Consider the following 23,892-nt stretch of genomic DNA (forward strand, 5'->3'; position numbering starts at 1 on the left):
TTTAATTGATATAAATCAATGTATGATAATTGATATATTTGCACATGTAAACTAAGTATTAGTTTCTTACTGATCTCTCATGAACAAGAGGTTCATTGTTTACTTTCATTTCTGTTTTAGTTGACTATTTTCTTTCACTTGGGATTATTTTCGCTACAAATAACAGGAAACTTGGAGGGGTAAGAAGGGGTTACTTTTGCTTATAAAACAGGCTGTCTAAAGGTAGATAGTCTACAATATTATAATTCCAGCAAAGACTCAGACTTTTTCTGTTTTTCCACTCCACCATCTTCAGCATGTAACTTTCTTCATGAGGTTTGCATGGCAGCTGCCAAACCTCTGGACATCACGTCTGGGTTCCAGCAGGAAGGACACAGAGCAAAAGATCTAGTTAAGTCTATTCCTTTTCACCAGGAAATGAACAGCTTTTCTTGGAGTCAATCCTGTAGAAGTCTGCTTATATCTCACTGACCAGAACGAGGCCAGACAACATGCCAGGGTGCAAGGGAAGCTGGGAAGGTGACCTTTTTAAATTTTTTTTGATTGATTCATTTAATTATGTTTATTTATTTTTATTTTTTGTCATACTGGAAATTGAACCCAGGGCTTCATGAATGCTAGGCAAGCACTGTACTACAGAGCTACATCCCTGGCCTTAATCATAGTTAAACATTTAGTAGGATCACATGCCAGTCATCTTGTATAAATCACATAGAAACCTCCCTTTAAAATATTTTTGGTCTTTTAAGTTTTTAAAATGCTATTAATTTAAAATTTTAGTCAACTTAATTTTAATTCATATACTAAATTTTACTATTTTTATTGTACAGTTTTTTTTTTTTTTTTTTTTTTTTTGTTTCGGGTATTGGGTATCAAACCCAGGGCTGCTTAACCACTGAGCCACATCCCCACTCCTTTTTATATTTTATTTAGAAACAGGGTCTTGCTAAGTTGCTTAGAACCTCACTAAGTTGCTGAGGCTGGTTTAGAATGTGAGATCCACCAGCCTCAGCCTCCTGAGCATTGGGATTATAGGCGTGTGCCACTGTGCCTGGTTTGTACAGTTTTGAGTTTTATAAAAAACATAGAAAAAGGTGACTTTTAACTGTGAATACTCCTGCTCTCCCTCAAATCACTTGATCATCCTATAATGGTAAAGGACAATTATTTAACACAACAGGGTAGGCTGAGAAAGGAGAGAATCCTTATCCATTGCATCTAAGTGAGGCTTCATGAGATGATATGGAATAAAGTTATAGAAAGGTCCCTATCAGTCAAGGGGGCGGTTTGCATCTCATGACCGTTAATTGTTAGTTTCTGCCTTGCTTAAGACCCATCCCTTCTGGGCATTTCCTCCTGGCCACTGATGAGGCTTGAGTGGTGGTAGCTTTAATGAAACACTTGGTTTTGTTGTTTTCACTGGGGGGAGGACCAAAATGGAGGGCCAGATGGGCCAACAGACAGCTGTTACATATATATTTTCATTAATTATTCCCATTTCCAGAATGCCTGAGTGATAAATGATATGATAATGAATAGGTAATTCAAGAACTTCAATCATCAGTATCCAATGGACCATATTAATGAAAGGTTTGGCATGCTTCCACAGTGAGAATAAATGATATCATTTCAAGCATTTATTGAACACCTAATACCAAATGCATACCATACATTATCTCATTTAATCTTTGCAACCACCTTGTGACCTGCCATGTGGAATCATCTCTGGATTATAGATAGGTGATTTGAGCTTAATACTTCATAGTCAATTTTTGTAGGATGTGTTGAGACATAACTCACATTTGTAGACTTGCTTCATTTTCATCTGTAGTATCTGTACTCAAAACAAAAACAAAACCCCCACCTTTAATGGCCAAATCAACCCTCGCTTTTAAATATGCAAGATGTTAATCTTTATTTTTTAATCTACTTTACCTGTGTATGTGTGTGTGTGTTTGACTGCAGTGCTAGGACTTGAACTCAGGGCCTGGTTCATACTAGGCAAACACTCTTCCACTGAGTTACATCCCAGTCACCCTCCCTTTTAAAAAAAAATAGCTCATTTGGATCTAACTTTAAAAATTGAGATACTCAAAATCAAATAAAAAATATGAAAATAATATTGACACACTCTACTATCACTCTAGTGCTTCTTCCACACTTTGGTTCTGTGTATATAATTTTCATATTGAATTAATTCATCTAAAAATTTTCAGAAGCATTATCTTACATAGATATTTATACATAACTTGTCACTAAAATGAACTCTATAATTTGGATATTTTCACCCATTCTGGGCTTCAGTTTTTTATTCCATAAAATGAGGTGGCTGGGCTATTAAATGATATCCCCACATTATCCAGATTTAAGTCTGTGACAATATCTACTATTGAATAATAGAATATTTGGAATCTGAATAATAGAAACAGCACAAATACATAGAGAAGTCTTCTCCTTTGGAGAACAAGCTTACTCCAAAACATGGAAGCTGCTTAATGGGCCATAACTTTCCTGTTGTTCATGAGTCAGCATGAAAAATACCTCCAGAGAAGGCTAAGTAGGTCAGATTTATCTAAGAAGACAGCTGTGTAATCCTGTATCCCTCTGCAACCCCACGGCACTGCAGATACATGCTTCTGGCTTTGTGAACAACAGTCAAATAGCATTACCCATTTTGTGAAGTTCATGAAACCACAACTTGAAAAACTCAGGCTGGCGTTGAAAACCTTCAGTAAAACAAATAAGAGCAGATTTCAATATGGTCCACAGCAATGTTACTCTTAAGTCATTCTCACTGATACTGTGATACATATTAGTGTGGGAAAGACTTTATTAGTAAAATAATTTAAAAATCAGTAAAAATGTTTTACATCACTACTTTTTATTAAAACTGTTTAATAAAATCTGTTAGGCTGCCACTGTTTGATTGCTTTCCTTTCTTGGTCATAAGTCTTAAAATCACACATAGTAAATAAGAAGGCTTATGAGAACTTTCATTTAGAAACAAACTTGGAAGGTGCAGTTACCACCTAATATGGCTGTGCACTATTCTTTTTCTTCTTCCTTCTTTCTTTTTTACCGTGTTGGGGATCAAACCCAAGGCCTCACACATGCTGGGTGAGCACTGTACCAGTGCAAATATTCTTGTCATTAGAGGCCCACACCCAGCCCAGTGCAAATATTCTTGTCATTAGAGGCCACTTTAATACAGTGGGGAGCCTTCAGAGTTAAAGGGGCAAAACCTGCAGAAGCGAAATGATAAAGGAAAACCAAACAAAAACACACACACTGGGATGGGACCAGAAAGCCTTGCTAAGAATGATGTCAGCAGAAAACATAGAAAAAGGCAAGGGATACTTGGAGGAGTTCAAGTTGGATGATGCAAAGTGACTTTCCACATGGGCAATTTGTATATATGCTTATCTCCTCAAATATGAAGTCGGGCAGAGAAATTAGGCGGTTTAAGTTTGTTGAGAGTTACATCCAAACAAGGTGTTAAGACTGGGTTCACAGTACTATATTATAGAAAGAGGATCCATAATTCACTGTTTCACTCCAGCGTCTGTCCTGCTATGCGACCACCAGTTTTCCAAAGTCTAGACTGTAAGGCACCAGAAGCAATTAAATAGAGGATCAATGTAAGTGGACAGGTGTGCCCCATCACTTCCCCTCTTTAAACCACAGAGCTCATATTCTCTGAATTTCATACAAGCTACCCTGGAAATAGCAAATGAACTCCAAAGACATTGCATGTTGCACAAATCCATTCCTTAATAGGCCCTTGTTTGTAACATCACTGGCAAAGATATATTAAAAGAGATCTCAGATTTTAGACTTTATGGTTATAGACATACAAAAACAGGACTAGAAAATATATTTCCAAGTTAAATATTATCCTATTAATGTTAGAAACAGGCAAGCTAGGAAGTCGTCGACCTCAACCATGATTCTGAAGAGGATGAATGAATTTTGCAATCTGATTCCCAAAAGGATTCTGCAGGGTCTCTGAAACTCTAACTACCCCAGGAAGAGACTTTCCCACCTGTCACGACCTGGACGGTCTCCACCAAGGGTGCCAGGCGCACCACCGCCACGCGGCGCTGAGGTCAGCCTCTCGGGTCTTGGGATTGCTCTTTTTATTCTAAATTACAGACTTTGCAGTCACCGGATATCCTCGCTGCATAACTGGCAGTAGCCATGTGGCTGCACTCGCGTTTCCTGACAACCACTGCATTATTTCCACTAATATCCTGTGTAGGGCGTCTCTCGCCGGTGACTTCTTATTCCCAGCACCGCCGCCGCCCCCCGTCCCGCGGGTACTCCCCCGACCGCTGCCGCCAACAAAGGGGAAACCACCCGAAAGTTCGTGAGAACGCCCTCGGCGACACTGGGCCGGCGAGTCCTCCGACGACTCTGGGCACCCGGCCCCCGCAGACCCGGCGCTGCGGGCCGGCCCGCGGCCACGTGCTGCGCGCCGGGGCGGGGCGCCCGCGGCGGCCGCGTGCGTTCGCATTGTCCACGTCCCCCCGCGCCCCGCCGCGTTCCGTCCCCCCCCCATCTGTGGCGCACACGCGCTCCGAGCGAGCGGCGCGCCTCGGGCTGGAGCGGCGGCGGCGGCGGCGGCGGCGGGGGCGGCGCGGCGCGGCGCTGGGCGGGGCGGGGCGGCGCGCGGGGGCGGGCCCGGGGGCGAGGCGGCCGCGGCGCCAGCGAGCGAGCGAGCAAGCGAACGGCGAGCGCGGCGAGCACTGAGAGGAGCGCGAGCACAGCATGGCGGGGCTCCGACGCCCGCAGCCCGGCTGCTACTGCCGCACCGCCGCGGCCGTGAACCTCCTGCTGGGCGTCTTCCAGGTCCTGCTGCCCTGCTGTCGCCCGGGAGGGGCTCAGGGACAAGGTCAGCCTCGCGCCGCCGGGCTCGCTCTCCCTCTCCACCCCGCCCCCCCTTCTCTTTCTTTTAGGGAACTGTTGAAATCTATAAGAGGACTCGGGAGGAGAGGAAAGGGGCAGCAGCGGGACGGAAAGCTGTTGCGGTTCTCCGAGCACAGCGTCCCCTCCCGCGCCCCGGGTCCGGCCGGAGCGCTGGGAGGCACTGGGCTCGGGGACCGCTAGCCGCGCGCGCCCCGGAGCCTTTGTGCGCGGGCCCCTGCGCCCCGGGCGCAGCCCCCGCTTTGTGTGGCGCGCGCTGGTGCCCCGCCGCGGCCAGGCTTCCTGCAGCTTTGTTCCCCGAAGCCTGGCTGCCTGGGGACCGCAACCCAGATGGTCGGGCCGCGCAGCCCCGAATGCCTGGCGGGGTGGCCTCGTCCCCCCTGCGCTAGTGCCCGGACCTGCACGCCCTCGTCTTTCGGTCTGGGGGACCGCCGGCTCACGCCCCGACTATTGTGTTTTCATCCTCGCTTCGCCCCTCGGGTGGCCTCGGTTCTGAGAAGGAAAAGGAGACTGTTTTGGGGGGGCGGCTGGCACTGGGGACGGGAGGGGAAACAGGAAGCGTTTCTTTCCGTGCATTAAGAACGCGGTGTGTTTTTTGGTGTCGGTGCAGCGATCGAGCCCTTGCCGAACGTGGTGGAGCTGTGGCAGGCAGAAGAAGGGGAACTCCTGCTGCCCACTCAGGTGAGGACCAGGTGACAGGACGGGGGTGGGCGTGCGAGGGAGGAGAGGCCCGGAGGCCGCTGGCCCGCCAGCGGCACAGGCGCTCGGGCCACTTTGCAAGGCAAATAAACAGTGGGGCCGAGCCTGAACACCTGGCAACGGTGGCCCTCCCGGTCACCTCCCGCGCCATGTGACAGGCTGAGTCAGGCCGGCCCCAAGTTCAGAAGGTGGGAGCCTGGCCACCTCAGCAGCGGCCAGCGACTGCTGCGCCCGGGAAGGGCGGGCTCCTCCCCGACCAGTGGTCCCTGTGGACGAGGGACCTCGCCCTGGATCTACACTGCGTCTCTCTAATCGAGCTGGTGCGGTGAGGATGGCAAGTGGCTGGAAGGGTGAAGACCACAGAACTATTGATTTCATAAATATTAGTGGTGCCTCCCATTAGCATTAAGTAGTTTTGGGATGAAGATGTGACTTTAAAGGATTGTAATCTTGGATTTTTTCCAAGTGCCTTTAATTCCTGTTAGACTCCACCCACTTATGAACTTGAATTTCAGGTTTTCTTTTTTCCCCCTATATGATGACTGCATGTGGAAAAATAATTACTGACATTTTATTGGAAATTCGTAGCACCATGGATTTCCTGCTGCTACACATAAAGTATTGTGAAGCTTTGGTGTTGATTTTAAGGTTTAGCTTGTATAAGAAATTCTCACTGCAAAAGTACACATTTAAACATAATACTGTTGACTGTTTTTCACCAGCAGCAGTAATGACCAAAATGCATTTTCAAGGGTGTGTGTTGAATGATAAGAATATTCAGCTTATGTATGGCAAGGTTCATAACTTCCCATATGGGTGGCAGCATTAAAAACAATGTATAGCTATAACCTCACTTGGAAGCTGTGCAGTTTTAGATTTCAGCGTACTCCTCTCTATGTGAAGCATTGAGAAAGCTGGTTTTGAGATATTTGGAATATTCATTTTGACCAGGGCTAATGAATAACAGCTTGAAGGGAGAGAGGTGATTTTAGAGGAAAAATTTCCTGGACCTTTCCTGAATGCCAGCAGACTGCATGAGACCATTCCTTTGAGAAAAAACCCCATCAGCAAATCATCTTTCCTTCTACTGAATATTTACTCCCAAGTGGATTCCCCCCATTATAAATAATACATGTGTTGTAAAATACAGAAAGAGAAAAGACAGCAAAGTAGGAATCATTCATAATCCTAACTGAGAAAAGTACACTGAACACTTGATGAATTTACTTTAAAAATATGTTTATGACTATCAGAGTTGTTCAACAGTGGCAGGAGTGACATTTGGGTCCAGAGAATTCTTTGTTGTGGGGGGCTGTCCTCACCATTGTAGGATGTTGGGCATCATCCCTGGTCTTTGCCCCTGAATGCCAGTGGCTCTCTAAGTTCCCCCTTGAACCCACTAGCTCTTTGTTTTTGTCTTTTTGAGACAAGGTTTCCCTATTGTTGCCCAGGCTGGCCGGGAACTGGACTCAAGCAATCCTTCTGCCTCAACCTCCTAAGTAGTTGGGACTATAGGTGTGTGCCACTGCACCTGGCTCAACTTCCTAGTTTTAACAATTGAGAATGTCATCTTGGCCAAGAAGCCTTGGTGTCTGTGTGCATTCGAATTTTTACTGTGTTGTAGCCTCTGCCTCTAATGGTTAAGGTTGGAAGCCAACGCAGAATAAAAGGGAAGTAAATTATAGACCCTCATTTGTTAATGGTGTTAGTTGTAGTCGCTGTGCCCAGAGTTGGAATGTTAACATCTATGATAAAATTAATTATTTATAGGCTCAAAGGTTGTTTTATAAAAATGCTTACTTTCTGGTTGGATTTTGTTTGTCAATAGTTTGTTTTGATTAAAAAAAAAAACTTAGAATTGAGAAGCTCTCTTTCTGGAATACTCATCATATAGGCGTTTATAGCTGAGCTATTTTTATCAAAGCTGTAATGAAAGTGAAACTGGTATTTGAAATAATTTTCTAAATACTTCATCTCTAGCTATGTGTATGCCTTTTAGAAATGATCTTACTCTGCATGTGCCTGGGCAGGGGTAAGGAATATATGTATATCTCTGCTGCAGAGAGTTTGGGAGGAACTTATTTTTAAGGAAATAGAAATGTTTTGAATTTTCTTTGAAAAAGTTCTCCCTTGAGTGTCCTAGAGAGTATGTTGAAAAGGGAATGTTTATAGGTGTTATTTAAATTTGAGGGTTTTCTGCTTAATTACCTAGTAGATTGAGTTTCTTTCATTTAAGAGGCTTAAAGATGGCTTTGGAACATGAGAGTTACAGAGATAGGTGACATAGGAACATCAGAGGCAGTGACATTCCATAAACATGATGTTTGCCAACACTGTTTATACAGTTGTTTGTTTTAGAAGTGTTTCCTGTTGATTGTTTTCTTTTTCTTTTCCTGATACAGTTACGATTAAGAACTTGAATCATCATTAATAAAACCAAATATAATGATTGAATTGTCAGGAACTGTCAGACCCTCTGATGAGGCCTCCTGGGTATGAATCCTGGCTTTTCCCCTTTCTACCTCTGTTAACTTTGTGTGTATATGTACATGTGTGCACACTGGGGATTGAACCCAGAGCCTTGTACTTCTTATACTTTTTCTCTCCCGCTGAGCTACATCTTCAGCCTCAGTTAACCTCTTTGTTCTCCATTTTCTTACCTGCAAAATGTGTATGTGTGGGGTGATGGTGTTGATTTCAGAGGTTTGTAATGATTATGTGCCTTGAACTTAGCACCTGATGTAGGTTACCTAGCATTTTGGTGGTCTCTTCAGTTGGCCCATAGACTTGGTCATTATAGAACATAAACAATTTCCTTGCTTTGAAGGGGCTGAACCAGTTTGGATAACTTAGCACTTGTGTTCTGTGATTATATAGATAAGTTATATTGTCATCTTTTTTTGCAGTGTTGAGAATTGAATCTAGGGTCTTGCACGTGCTAGGCAAGTGCTGTACCACTGAGCTACACCCTCAGCCCTATTAAAAAGGTGATTTTAATTCTTGGGTTTACAGAATTTTTTTTCTCTTGATTATACTTTAGCACACTGAATCTAAAGTGGTGATGGTGTTGGAACCAAATAAGTATTTTCATTAGCTTCTTTGTCGAGGCAGGTATGCTGTGTGTAAGATACAGTTTGTACACCTTCTTGTGTGTACAAACAAACCTTCCCTGAGGCCAGAATAGTGTGTGATTTCCTATGATCCACACAGGTTCTGGCCTTCAGGACCTTCTGCCGGGTGACCTTCTCTGACCTTGTCTTTTGCTCTGGTTACTCCTCTGGACTCTCCCCGCAGCTTGACCGTTGCCTGAGTGAGCCCAGCACCTTATCTGCTGAATGAATGAATGCTACTGCTCTGCTAGTGGCTCAGGGCTAGTTCTTCATGATACCTAACTTGCAATGGCATTGACATAACTCCCCTCCCCACCCCCTTGGGTGCTGGGATAGAATACAGGACCTCATGCATGCTAGGCAAGGGCTCTACCATTGAGCTCCACCTCTAGCTTCATCATTTCAAACCTTTGAGTTGCTTTAGTGTCTTTCTTGAGTATCTGAATTTTTTCCTTTGTCTTGTGTGTGCCTCGTACCCCACTGGGTTCTCATTAAGAGGGTCTGGAGGCCAGGCATGGTGGTGCATGCCAGTAATCCCAGCGACTTGGGAGGCTGAGGCAGAAGGATTGTGAGTTCAAAGCCAGCCTCAGCAACTTATTGAGGCCCTGTCTCTAAATGAAATATGAAAAAGATCTGGGGATGTCGTTCAGTGGCTAAGTGCCCCTGGGTTCAATTCCAGGTATCACCCCCCCCCCCCCCAAAACCAAAAAAAAAAAAAAAAAGGGTCTGGAGGCTGCTGAATTTTGGGATCGTGTTGTGGCCAGTGTTGTGCAAACAATAGGCATTCAGTAGTTAGCCCAAGAAGCCTTCCTAGTGGAGGAGAGGCAGCTGTCAGTATCTTGCCTCCCACATTTGTGAGTTCTGATGGTGGCAGGCGAAATGCCCTAAGTATAGATTTCCTATTATCAATATCAGTTATCTATTATTTATTTTTGGCACTGGAGATTGAACCCAGGAGTGCTTTAATCACTGACATCCCCACTCCTTTTTATTTTTATTTTGAGACGGGATCTCACTGAGTTGCAGAGGGCATTGCTCAGTTGCTGAGTCTGACCCCGAACATTGGGATCCTCCTGTCTCAGCCTCCCCAGTTACAGGTGTGTGCCACTGTAAGCTCCTATTACAGTGTTAATATTTTTTTGTCAGTCCTCTCAGTAAGAAGGGTAGCCTAGAACCTTTTTTTCTAACCCATTGAGGCTTGTGTGTGAAGACTCACTGCTGATTCCCTGTTGCTGGTTAGGGATGCAGAGGTGAAGAAGGTGCTGAGGAGGAGCAACTGTCCTGACACAGGAAGCAACTGGGTCTGGGCTGGGTCGACTCAGTGCTTTACTTAGTCCTGTTTGTTCTTTGAGCAAACACTGACCATTGGCCTGGCCCTGCCGAACCCCTGGGATCCAGTGATGAATAAGAAAAGCTCTGCCTTTAAAAAGACTATGTCTTGTTGCTTTTCTCCCCTTTTAAGTCTTAAGGGTATAGATAACGGAAATTGGTAGAAAGTGAAACAGGAAATGGTAAACTGAACATTTGGGTTCTTTTTATTATTTCAGGTACTGTGTTATGTAATAACATCTTACTCCACTCAGTGAATCATTGACTAGTATTTGGAAATCTTTTGTCATCGAGGTTTATTTTTAGTTTCATGTACTTCCACTATAAACATTGGAAAAATAATAACTAATGGGCTGACAACTATTGACATCCTTTAAGCACTGTATGAGTAGTAGCTCATATCTGTACACTAAAAACTATGAAATATGACCTGTTTATACAGATGAGGAAAGTGAGGCATGGAGCAATAAGAAAGTGGCAGTGGTGGGATTTGAACTGATGAAGCTCTAGCTGCAGAGCCTGCGTCTCAGCTGCTGAAATAACTGCTTTAGTACACTCTGACCAGAGAACCAGAGTTCAAGTGATGAAGTTCATGTACCAGAGAAAATTTTCTGTGGTGCTGGGGATGGAATGCATGCTGGTCAAGTGCTCCAGCACTGAACTATTTTATTTTAATTAATTTTTTAACGTGGTGCTGAGGATAAAACCCAGTGCCTCACACGTGCGAGGCAAGCACTCTACCACTGAGCTGCAACCCAGCCCTCACATACTGTTTTGATGTTCATGATGTTTACAGGAATAGTCACTTCCACTAGTGTCTGACAGCAGGGCTGTGCTTGGCCTTGCAGGCATTTGTCGAGTTTGTGTTGTGTGCCATGCACTGTTGTGGGTGCAGGGGTGTGTTAGAGTTAGGAAAACACCTGCTGTTGTGAAGCTTGCAGTCTAAGTGGAGCCTGTGATGATAAACAGAACCTAGGATAGCAGGGTATGATGTTGCACCCTGTAATCCCAGTGACTTGGGAGGCTGGGGCAGGAGGATAGCAAGTTTGAGGCCAGCTTGGGTAACTTAGCAAGACCCTGTCTCAGAATTAAAAAAACACTTATGCACATAGCTTGGTTGTGAAGCACTAGTGGGTTCAGTCCCTAGGACTGAAAAAAACAAAACCCAAACCAAAAGGACTGACTGGGGATCTAGCTCAATGCTAGAGAACTTGTCTAGCATGAGTGGGGCCCTAGGTTTGATCCCCAGCACTGGAGGGGGGAAAAAAAGCTATAAATGATTTAGTCTCTTCAAAGAGCATAAATTTTACTGTGGTGGGAAGATGAGGTGGTGCTGTGAGTTGCAGGTTTAATTTAAGAGGTTGAAGTATGCCACTTTGAGGAGGAGGTACTTGAGGCAGCCCTGGAAAGCGGTGAGGGAGTTGAAATAGACAGTGCAAGGGCCCTGAGGCACAGTCAGGAGGGATGTGGGGGGGGGGGGAGGAGGATTACAGGATTGGGGCCTTACCCTTTGAGAGCTTGGTGTTGTCAGTGAGAACTGAGACTGGTAACACCCTGAGACAGCTTTCAAGTGCAGAAATGTAGGAACTGAGAGAGTAGCCCAGTGTGTATTTCAGGGGCTTTCCTAAAGCTTAGGACAGGAGGGAGCCTCTTAGAGATCCGTGATGGTAAATATACGTGACAGGAGCCTGCCCAGGAACCTCGCATGGTAGACAGTGCAGTTCTGTTTCTACAGTGGCCTTTTACGTTGTGACCCAGCCTGCTGAAATTGGTGGTAGGGGTGGGAGATGGCGGTTAAGGCCTGTGGCTGACCTCTGTGAAAGATCTTGGAGAGGGCTGGGGGTGTAGCTCAGAGGTGGAGTGTTTGCCCTGCATGTATGAGGCCCTGGGTTGGAATCCTGGTACTGCAAAAAGCAAACATAAAAACAGAGCTTGGAGCATGTCTGACTAGCAGGAGAGAGCCATTGTAAGTTCTGGAGCAGGGATTAACAAGGCAGGTGAGTGCTGGGTTCATACTGTGGGTGATAAGCAGTGATTGACATGGAGGGAGACAGTGGTCTTTGGTGATGCCCAGAATTGGTTGGAGGCAGCATCCATAAAGCATGGCAGAAAGCCCTGTCTCTGGGCAGTCCAGGCTGGGGTGCTGATGGTGTGGGCTACATTGCTTATGAAGGGTGGAGAAGAAATGAACAGGTCTGAGGCTGTTGTTGAAGGGGAACGGAGGGGAACTGTGCAAGGTGACCCTAAGGTTTGGCCCCTGGGGTCAAGTAAAGTGATGGTGCCCTCAGCAGGTGCGGGGGGTGGGGGGAGTTGTCAGTCAGCTGCTTTTCCTACTGGTGCATGAGATGAGGGCTTCTGAGGAGCCCTACCTCCTGTAGGCCTTGGAAATGGGACTGTGAGTGCTCAAGTAAGCCATGCTGCAAGTCTTGTGGGATCCCAGCCGTGCGCTGGGCACTGGGCTTGGTGCTGTGCCAAGCAAAACCGCATGAGTTTGAGGCTGTGGAAAGATGGGCATCCACCAGTACCTCCAGGTGTGGAGTGAGAAGTTGGAGCAGCAAATAGGGGTTTGGGCTCTGTGGTTACAACCCTTGGTTAACATGCGGTGGGATCTGGTGCAGAGGAGTCTGGGTCCAGAGCCTGGGTGAAGGGAGAAGAGGCCAGGGAGGCAGAAGTGCCCAGAGGAGGGTTGGAGAGAAGCTGCTGTGACCCCAAGGGCCAGGACCCCTGAAGCTGGCAGCAGCGAGTTTGCAGAAAATGCTATGCCTAGAGCTGTCCGTCCAGAGGAGCAGTGTGCCTCCTTTAGTGAGACCTGACCTTTTGTTTCCATTTCAGTCACCCTTTCTTTTTACCCTCACATATGTTAATGAGGTCAGATTTCTTCCTGGTAAGTCTGGCAGCTGATTTCGGAAGAGCTTTGGATTGTGGTATTTATGTCACTTATCAAATTATCAGCCTTTTTACAATGATGTCAGAATATATCAGGTATTCATTAAGAAGATTCTGAGCTCAACAGAATGCATTTTCTGTATTTGGGGACTTAATTAGCATTAAACTTTATATCTAGTGTGATTAAATTTAAATGTGAATTCAAGTGTTGAAGAGAAGTGATGTCTAATGTTGAGTTTACATTTAAGTCATGGTTTTTGAATGGGTAGAAACTATTGACTTACAGTGAATTTCTAAGGGACCACTTTGCAGTTTATGCCCTTTTAAATTTTTGTCATTATAGTGTTGGTCTTTAAAAAAATACCTATGGAATATTTGTGCCGGTGACTCTTGTAGACATTCATTACAAGATCACCCTGTGAGAGTTGAAGAACCACATCTTTTGGTGACTTTGTGTTCCTTTGAAACAGCAGTTAAAGCATTTTCTTTTTCAATAGGGTGAGTCTGAAGAAGATGTGGAGGAACCTTCTCAAGAACAGAGGTATGATGTATCAAAATGCATTCTACTGTCATGTATAACTAATTAGAACAAATTAAAAAAAGACAATAAATATTCAGAGACATTAAAAAAGAAAAAATAGAGGTAAGGAAAAGGGAGCAAATAGTTGCATGCCAAATTTCTTCGCCCTCTCTGGATGCTCTGTGAATTCATTTATGTATGCATGTGTACGTATTTTAACGTTATCTTTAATGTACCTGTTTGGCCTTTGTGGTGTCTAACAGTTAATATGACTTTGTTTTTAAAAAAGGTGGTACAGAAGGCCATTGGAAAAGCCCTTTGCCTTTGCCATACACCAACTTCACGTTTCCCAGGGCAGGCTGACGCCCTCCCCCTTCTTCACAAACACCTACTGAGGTCAGGCACTGCTGGGTGCTGAACATTAACATGTTGAGCTAGACCTGCTCTGGGTGTAATGGGGAAGTCAGACATTACTGTAAGCAAAATAATTGTGCTTATGAAAAGAACTGTCAGGCATTAGGTTCTTGTGGTCGCATTCAGTCAGGTGAGGCTCCTCTCAGGAAGTGACATTCCAGCTGACTGGAGGAAAGAGGAACAGCCACCTAACAGGCAGAGGGACTAGTGCTTGGGGCAGCAGGAATAGTAGGCACAAAGGCCTTGAGGTTGGAAGTGTGGCAGGAATCCCAGGACCTTTGGGGAAAGTTGGTGTTGGTTTGTAGGTTAGTGAAAAGAGGTGTACAACTTGAGGCCTCAACAAGGAGCTTGGGTTTTATTAAGTGTGGTATGAGTTCTTAAACGATTTTAAGCAGGGAGCTATCAAATGAAAAGAAATGTAAATTACATATTTAGGAGAATACCTTGGGGCAAACTTGATTAGTTGGGAAAGTGTAGGATTCTGGTCTCTGGAGGTACATGAAGACTAAGTGGTACGAAGGCATGAGGGTAATTTTCAAAGAATTGTTTTCCAGATGCCCAGATAGTGTTCTGAAATCAGTACGTCTGAGGTTGCAAGTTTTCATTTTCCATGTCAACTTTCACAATCTCACTTCTTTACTTTCTAAAATAAAGGCCTGACTCTCACCCAATCCTAATCCTGTTTGTTTCATCTTGGGCAAACAAAGGGACGTTTTGAAATTACTCTAGTTAAGACAAATTCTTTTGAAACTCTGGTTGTTTCCAGATCCTTGCTTTAAACAAAATTGCAGGAGGACTCTGTCAACTTGGCAGCTGATGGAACATCAAAAGTTGATAGGTCACTGTGTGGTTTTTGGAGTGTAGGTATTGGGCATTGCTGTAACAAAACTCGTTCCATTCACATCTGTTTATGTGAACAAGCTTTTTCAGTACTTAGCATTAAAAAAAAAGCACAGTAAAAACAAGATTGAATTGATGTTAACTAAACCTGTCTCATTCTAGCAGCAAATAATGTTCATATGAACCAATTAGGGAGAAAAGACACTTGTGTCATCTCATTAAAAGATGCAGGTCCTTTGTTCCTTCCTTCCTGTCCTGGGAATTGAACTCAAGGCCTCCCACATGCCAAGTGGGTGCTCTACCATTGAGCAACACCTCCAGCCCCAAGGAGTCATTTTCAGTAAGATTGTATTTATGTTTAATTACCTTTAAAATTTATTGGTTTGATCAGTTATATATTAATAAAAATCATAATGATAATTCAGAAAAAATTTTCAAAACTCAGATCCTGTGATTATAGGACTTTTCAGTATAATTCCATTGTTCTGTTGCAAAAGTGCAAAAGACTTTGGGTATAGTTTTTTTTTTTTTTTTCTTTTTTCCTTTTTTTCCTAGGAATTGAACTCAGGGCCTCATATGTGCTAGGCAAGTACTATATAGGGTCTGGATAAAGTTGCTCAGGTTAGCCTAAAATTTGTAATCCTCCTGCTTCAGCTTCATGAGTAGTTTGGATTACAGGTCTGTGGCACTGTACCCAGCTGTGTATATTGTTACAGTTCTTTGGGGGAAATGGAATGAAAATGGAAGCAACATAAAATGTCCAGATATAAAGAGCCTCTTTGTATATTTCAAAAAATGGAGAATGGTGGATATCATTGTAATGCTATTTAGATTCCATTGAATATATTTTAAAAGTGGTTATGAGTTTTATTAAAAATATCAGTACAGTATGACAGGTTATATTTTTGTAACCATTAAACTCATAAAATTTTAAACGTGGGACCACTTCAAATCCTTTTTGGATCTATGGAACAAAACCAGGTGACAGATGCTGCGGGTGGTTCAGGCTAGAGTGGTGATGGTGGGGTGGAGGGAGATGGGAAGTTATTTTGGGATGGGACGTGCTCATGACTGTTTGAATCAGTTGTGGAATGTGCGGGAAAGAGAGAGAGAGGGTTTCTAGACTTTGGCTGGAGCATCTGTGGAGGTGATGCCTGTGAAGGGAAAGGATTTAGTGGGAGGGAAATCAGGAACTTCGCTTGGTTGTCTCCTAAGAATCTCAGACTTGATGTGACTCGTCCACGTGGAGGTGGCAGGTGGGCAGCGGATGGTGTGAGTCTGGCCCTCTGGAGACCTGGCATGCAGACCCAGGTGTGGGTGTGCCCAACTGGATTGCCTGGCTGTGTGTGCCTTGGCGTTTGTTCTCTTTTGTGGATGTAGTTCTTTCCTCTTTCCCGGGAGGAGGGCTGGCATGTTAACCCAGGGCCTCACCTGTGCTGAACACACCTCTACCACTGAGCTACAGACCAGCCTTCTTTTTTCTTAATTAGAACTAGTTTCTTTTTCTTTTTCTTTTTTAGATGTTAATGGACCTTTATTTTATTTATTTATTTATATGGGTGCTGTGACTCCAACTCAGTGCCTCACACATGCTAGGCAAGCACACTGCCACTGAGCCAGAATCCCAGCCCCTAGAACTAATTTCTTTTTGTTGATTTTCTAGTGAGCTTAAAGGTTATTAGTAGATTTCAGCCTAACTGGTCTTTTGACATAGCCTCAGATAATCAGAAGGTGTGTGAGTGAGGAGGGAGCCTCCTATCAATGATTTAGAATAGTAGCTTTCAAGCTCTTTGTACTGACATTAAGACATTTTCCCTCATGACTGTGCTTACAGGCGCGCGCATGTGTGCATGTATGGATCTGTGAATATGTACGTGTACATAATCTGTATATTTACTTAAAAATGAATTAAAGTTTCACAAAATAGCATGCACCTTTATTGTCTGCAGTGTACTCTGTTATTCTATTGTGTTTTATTTCTTTAAAAACAATGTTGAGGGGCTGGGGTTGTGGCTCAGTGGTAGAGCGCTTGCCTGGCAGCATGTGTGAGCAGCATTGGGTTCAATCCTCAGCACTACGTGAAAAATAAAGAACTAAAATAAAGGTATTGTGTTCATATACAACTAAAACAAAAAGCATTGTTGAGGATCGCAGCCTGAGCAACTTAGTGAGACCCTGTCTCAAAATAGAAAATAAATGAAAGGACTGGGAGATAGCTCAGTGGCACAGCACTCTGGGTTTGGTCCTCAGAACCCCCCCCCCCCATGTTGGTTGCCACTTCTTGATTTATTTATTGGTAATAACTTTATTGGGGTATAATTCACATGTCTTGCAGTCCACCCTTTTTAACTGCTCATTCACAGAGTTGAAAACACATCACAGTCAAATTTAGAAAAATTTTTTCCCCAAAGAAATGCCTTATACTTCAGGCATTTTCCATCTTCTCCCCCTTGATTTGAAAACTCAGTAGACGGTGGTTTGTAGTTTGATCAACCCTACTTTATGTTTTATCTTCTTGATTTCACATATTCGTGTATTTTCCTGTTATTTTTGTCCTTCGCTACTTTCCTTTTGACTTGACTTCTGTGCTTCTTTGGTTCTTTTGACTTTTCGGGTTCTGCATCTGTCCCTGATGTGTAAAGGCAAGATGGTGACCTGACTGGGATGCTGCTGTTAGAAAACTTTCCTTATGTTCATTTTCTGAAAAATGCAAATTCTAGAGCTCTAAGAATTATCTGAGTGTAATGTTTTGTGATTGCTAAGTTAGTCACCAAGTACTTACTACTTATTTACCTTCTATTGCAGAGTTGAGATTTTTTTTGTCTAACTTTTTTGGAGGAGGATACTGGGATTGAACCTCAGGGACACTTTACCACTGAGCCACATCTTCTGCTCTTTTTACTAAGTTGCTTAGGGCCTCACTAAGTGCTTAGGGCCTTGCTAAGTGCCACCACACCTGGCACTGTTAATTAAATTTTAAAATTTCCCCAAAATTCACTTAGTGTTTGTGCTACTTTTAAAATAACCTTCTGCTTTAGAATAGAAGTAGATTTACAGGAAAGTTACAAAGATTATATAGAGAGCTCTGGTATGCTCTCAGTTTACCCTGTTGTTAATGTCTTATGTTACTTTGGTACATTTATCATCAGTGATAAACTAACGTTAGTACATTATTGAACTGAACTCCACACTCGTCTTCATTTTCACGTGTGTGCCTGATGTCATTTTTGGAGGCAGGTCATCAGGTGGAGTTAAGTTTCACCTACACAAATTATTTGAAATTCAGAATGGAGAGTTTTCTGTTCTCTTATTTAGGTAATCATTCATTTATATCACGGTGAACTTGTAGATATGAATACTTTGGTTTACAATTGTTTTTTAGCAAAATCCCAAAGTTCCTGGTCTGTTGATAGGATCTTGCACTTCCAGACCTGAACTCGTGCTTCTGGGGTTCTGAACCATGTTACTTTTGGTTGCCTTGTCTCCTTAGTCTCTTGGCTGTTAGTTTGTCAACCTTTCCTTGTCTTAGATGACCCTGAAAGTTTTGAGAAGTACTGGTCAGGTGTTATGTAATATGTTCTTCAGTCTGGGTTCTTGTGGTATCTTTCTCATGGTTACATCAGGGTGATGGGTTTGGGGGAGGGAGACCACATAGATAGGTTGCTGTTGTCATCCCAGCATGTCAGAGGTGTGTACTATCAGCAGGACTTATCATTTTGGTATTGACCTTTGTCATCTGACCAAGGTCCTTTTTGGAGTCAAATCATTAAGTGAAACTAAACCACATATGAACACAGTTTTTGAAATTCTTCTGTATGGGAAATTTATTTAATCCCTCTTATTTACATAGTCATTTATTTATTTTACTATGGACTTGTGAATATTTCTAATCTAATATAAGATTTGCCCTGTTACTTGTCCTTAGTCTTATTTATGAAGTCATTAGTATTTCCTTGTACCTTTTTAAAACTTTTTTTATGATATTTTTGATTTTAAGAACGACCTGACAGTGTCAGCTTTTAATGACAGTCAGTGGAGCCACCATTTATCAATCAAACAAGATAAATTGTTTCTCCAAGGACTCCTATAGAGAAGCCACTGCTCACTAGGAACTAGAGAATTAAATCTTATAATAATAATAAATCTGAAAAACAGTTTCAGTTGTTCCCCCTAACCTCAAAGTATGGGTGGTTCTGATGTATCAATGCAGAGAATCTGGTGTCTGTGCTGCACACCCCTGGGGTCTACCTAAGGTGAACCAGACCCAGATCACTGCCAAACCTGGGTATAGGCTTCTAGGGCAGCCAGCATACCTGTTACCTCAAACAGCTTGGGAAGGCTTTCAGGGTCCTTGGCCTACTAAAGACTTTGTTTATATTATCTTGACTTCATAGTCTGTGGATACATGTAATTGTATTTGGTTGAAAGCCAGGAAAAGCACTATTTTAAAAACTTCCCTCTTTCCTCCCCATCCCCCCTTTCTCCTGGGTGTTCTCAAATATCAGCAGTAATCTATTCCTTTGCTGAGAAAGATTACTGTTGGCAATTCAGTGATGAGAGCAAATGAGCGCTGACTTCAGCTCTGCCCTGTGGGAAGCGAGGCTGCTCTCTGATAAACCTTTTTGGAGGGGGTAATATTTATTAGAATATGAAAAGTTTAAGTATTGGCAAAATATGAATAGTGTATTATTTCAGCTTTGAAAATGTTAAGAAAATCACAAATACTGACCAGCTAGGTACAGTATCTGGGAACGCTTTTTGCCATGTTTCTGTGGTGCTGAGGATGAACCCAGGGCCTTGTGCATGCTAGGCTTCTGCTCTGCCACACCCTCGCTGCTTTCATTTGTTTTTAAAATGTACTTTTATTAGGAACGGCAGCAAAATAAGTTCTGAAACAGTGTAAGGTCAGTTAAAGGCAAATCCTGAGTCAGAACCTGAAGGGACTCTGGTGGACCTTTCAGTGACATGCTGAAAGATACACTTGGAGGCAGCAATGACTTAATTTTTTTTTTTTCAATATTTTTAGTTGTAGATGGACACAATTATTTTATTTATTTGCTTTTATGTGGTGCTGAGGATCAAACCCTGGTGCCTCAAACGTGCTAGGCAAGCACTCTGCCACTGAGCTACAGCCCCAGCCCTAAGCAATGACTCAATCTTGAGGGAAGCTTCCTTTTGGCAAGAAAGTTGCTTGGAGCCCCCACAGGGAATGGAACTGTTTTTCATTGTTCTTTGTTCTCCTTCAAAAATTTAAGTTCCTTATCCCTTGATGGAACCTGACACTTAACTGTCCCCAGGGTTTCATTGGGGACCATCTTCTTTTCCCACTCTGTCATCTCCCTGAACGATCTCACCTGTTTGGTTGGCTGGCTTTCTCTCTTTATTCTCTCTCTCCACTCCCCTTCCCCTCTCTTTGCCCTTCCCCTTCCCCTTCTCGTGGCCAGGGTTTTCAGTTGCCAACTCAGATCTCCCTATGGCTTTCAGGTGCCTCAAAATGAATGTGCCCTGAGTCGAGCTCCTGGACCTCCTGGTCCCCAAACACAGCCCCTCCTGGTGTATGATGGCCTCAGCTCCCTTGACTGCTTTCATACCCTTCCCATGCCTAGGAGTCACTAGATGTGACTGGTCTTCAGATGATCTCCTGCTTCCTCTGTGTAGCTACCCCAGCCAGTTCTCCGTGGTCCCACCCTAGTGGTGTATCTAAAACATACATCCTTTCCTGTCCTTAAAAAAAAAAAAAACAGTCTTTTGTGAACCATGTTAATTATGGGATACAGTACAGACTCCTGAGCATGCATAGAAGTCTTTTTGTGATTGAGGTCCTGGGCCTGTCTTCTGCTCCCTCCCCCATTGTCACTTCCTGTCAGTCATATAGTCTTTGTATGCCTCTCTCTGCCAAAACACTCTTCTCCATCCTGCCTACTTTTATTCTGCTGTACATAGTCTTGGCACTTGCCTTGGCACAAGACCCTTAACTCCTCTAGAGATTGCCTTTCTCAGGATACCAAAGGTCCCATCTGAGTCTCCTTCAGCTGTGTTCCCCAGCAAAGACGTGCTGAACGCAGGAATGAAGCTCATGCTATTAAAGTCAATTTCACGTTGATTACTTGCTATGTTTCATGTGTTCTCCGTATCCAAGACTGCAGGCTATATTGCCATTGAAACTATGGCACTAATATTAGTATTAGAGGTTGTGGTTTTTCAATTGAGTTATGGTAGTTGGCGTGTTTTTAAAGAGAATGGGTATTAGCTCCGTTCGTGTGTAGCCCCATGGAACCTTTTGCAGGGTTGCGTGGGCCCTGAGAGGTTTGCAGAATGAATGCATTCACTCATGCCATGCAGTGCTCTAACAATATAATGTGAATTTTGACTGCAATCAATTTTATAATTTAGGTTTTTCCTTCATACAATACAGGCTTTTAAACAAGGTTTATGGTATATATTAAAATTGTTCTCCAGATACAAAAACCTTTTTTAAAACTTCAAAAAAAAAAAAACAAGGTTGCGAAATTTTAGCAAAGCTTTCAACATTTATTTATGTAATTATTTAACCTTCAATTGAAATAAATTAGAAAAATAGTACCTTATGATCCAAAACCTTTCATTGAAATTTGTAACTGCTCTAGACATATCTTTTTATAGACCTTGCAGAGGTGAAGTTTGTGTCCGTCTGTATTTTTATATTGAAAAGGATATATAAACCAGTAACTCCATATCAAAGAATTTTTAATCCTTTAAGAATTTTAAAGCATTAGTCTAGAAGAAAAATGGACAAAAACTTCACTAAGGTCAGCACTACAGAATTAAAAATGTGGAATTGCAGTCTGGAGAGGCTGACTTTTGTAGGTAAATGTGGTGACTCCAGTTCCAACCAGAACTGCGATATTGCCTACTTCAGACCGAGATTACCTTTTGGAGAAGTGAGGGAGCTCAAGGCTGAAAGGCCTAATCTGCTCCCCATGCCACTCATTATTTACTGCTACCCATCACAATATTTTAACTGCAAAATAACTTCATCTAACCCATTGAGTCAGATGTGCATTCTGAAGAAAGACCTGGGTGGATTCAGCAACTCGGGAAGACATGCCGTTGGAAGTCCCAGCACATGAATGAAAGACTGTGAGAAACTTTTTCAGACAAGAGCAATATTCTAAGCAAGAGAAAGATCTGGGTGTGTTGCCCCTGGGAACCTAACTTAAATTTCTTCAGGAAAGCCCATGGCTAGATGGGTGAACTGACATTTGGTCCTTTTAGGCTGCTTTGACGTGATAGCATTATGCTTTGGCTTGCTCTCTATTCACCTATCACAGTGGGTCCCTGACAACTGACGGTCTTTTTAGCTGTGTCACAACATAGCAGCAGCGGTATTGACTGAGTTCTGTGGAGGTGTTCTAAGTGCATTATGACACCAGGCTTCTCATTGTGGGAAGTGGTGGCACAGCTTGGGATTTCAACATTCAGAGGACAAATAAGATTTCCCAAGGCAGTATCCTCTGTCTAGGAACCATGGGTATTAAGATAATGGGGTCTTCTGGGAGCTTGTTACTTGTTTTAAATGAATTGTTATCGAATTATTAATTTGTTGTTAAGAGTCTTCCACATGTGAAATATGACTCTAGGGTGATTGTGACCCTGCCCCCAATGTAACAAAAGAATGTTGTCACTTTGCAAGTAATTGCTATGATAGTGTAGACAGAATCTCACAGGTGTTGTGCTCCATGAATGTGTTTTTAGAAACCATTGTTTTAGATTGCCATTGCAACCTGTTTGACATGAAAGTTCTGTCTGCTTCTTATAGTTTTCAGTGTTATACAAAAATAGTGGGTTGTAGTTTTAAAACTACAGAAAACAAATAAGCATGATAATTCTTCAAAATTCAAATTAAATTTATTGAAGATTTTTAATCATTTAAAAATAACTCATGGGGGTGGACTGGGCTTGTGGCTCAGTGGTAGAGTGCTTGCCTGGCATGTGTGAAGCACTGGGTTCGATCCTCAGCACCACATAAAAATGAATAAATAAAATAAAGGTATTATGTCCCTCTACAACTAAAAAATATAAATTAAAAAAAAAAAAAAAAAAAAAACCTCATAGGTTGTTCCTTCTTACTATTTTCCAGGTGGTCATAGTTGATTCTTGGCATTGTCTCCTTTATCCTAGTTTTAGAAAACATGGGTTTAGGGCCATGAGTTTTTCTTCTCTCCAGTCCTTGTTTTTGTCCAGTTTGTACAAGTATTTCATTCAGAAGACTTGGCTCAGAATGACACACGACTGATGAGTTAGAATTCTCCTGTAGGAAAGATGATTTGCTTCCTGTGAAATGTCCAAAGACACTCACTACTCTTGTATGGGAGTGTGTGTGTTTATGTGTATATATACATTTTTTTCCTCTTCTTTTTTTGGTACTGTGGATTGAACCCACGGAGGGGTGCTCATCCTCAGCACTTTTTATATTTTATTTTGAAACAGGGTCTTGCTAGGAGTTGCCTAGGCTGGCCTGGAACTTGTGATCCCCCTGCCTCAGCCTCCCGAGTCACTAGGATCATAGGCATGGGCCTCTGTGCCCTGCCTTACTGCTGGATTTGGAGGTAGTTCCCAGAGCATAGCTTCAGTGAAAGCAAAGTCATTGTGTGTGGCCTTCCAAGTAAACAATTTTGAAAACATACATAGTGGGAAATTTATTGATAACATTCCTTGTACAACATTTAACTTTCAGGGTTATACTGCTTTGTGGATGTTGCTTCCTTTTGCTGCCCCTAAGTTATTTACCACAGGAAGAGTTCAGTTTGAATTGCAATCCAGTCTTCAGTTGATAATTATGACATATCTATGTAGCATGAGTTTTTGGTGAAGTAATTCTTCTGGGATCATGATTAATCTTTATCTCTTCAAATCAAGCCATGTTTAAATCCACTTAATCCATTAAAATTGGATTTAAGTAATTTCCTGGTATTTATACTTTATGGTTTACATAGTACTTTCACATGCATTATCCTTAAATAACTGGGTGGATATGTGGTAATATTCCCATTTTATAGGTGAGGAGATAAGTTCATAAAGATTAAAAAGTTTATTTAAGTTTTTAGAGCTGTGAAAGGACAAACAGGTACATGATCCTAGGAATCTTATGTGTATACTTGTCTACCTTGGTGGTGTTTGACAGTGAAATAG

The 23,892-nt window shown here is 42.8% G+C and overlaps 1 protein-coding gene and 1 long non-coding RNA gene across 6 annotated transcripts in view; one reads left to right on the forward strand and one right to left on the reverse strand.

The window, feature by feature from the left end:
• Positions 1 to 1,682: 1,682 nt before the first annotated feature.
• LOC306669589 lies at positions 1,683 to 4,330 on the reverse strand. The gene is made up of 4 exons (XR_013766162.1): positions 4,043 to 4,330; positions 2,670 to 2,726; positions 1,936 to 2,041; positions 1,683 to 1,834 (listed from the first exon to the last, which is right to left on the reverse strand). It is a non-coding gene; the product is annotated as an uncharacterized lncRNA (long non-coding RNA).
• A 360-nt stretch (positions 4,331 to 4,690) lies between these two features.
• Positions 4,691 to 23,892, forward strand: part of TMEM131L (transmembrane 131 like) — a 167,090-nt gene continuing 147,888 nt past the window's right edge. For all 5 annotated transcript variants that reach the window (XM_079153409.1, XM_079153411.1, XM_079153410.1 and 2 more), the window contains exons 1-3: positions 4,691 to 4,891; positions 5,534 to 5,604; positions 13,445 to 13,488. In XM_079153409.1, coding sequence (XP_079009535.1) covers positions 4,768 to 4,891; positions 5,534 to 5,604; positions 13,445 to 13,488 — 239 coding nt within the window. In that variant the 5' untranslated portion in view covers positions 4,691 to 4,767. The remainder of the gene's footprint in view (positions 4,892 to 5,533; positions 5,605 to 13,444; positions 13,489 to 23,892) is intronic.

Source organism: Sciurus vulgaris, assembly GCF_902686455.1.
Source record: "Sciurus vulgaris genome assembly, chromosome: 9".
NCBI classification, from domain to species: Eukaryota; Metazoa; Chordata; class Mammalia; order Rodentia; family Sciuridae; genus Sciurus; species Sciurus vulgaris.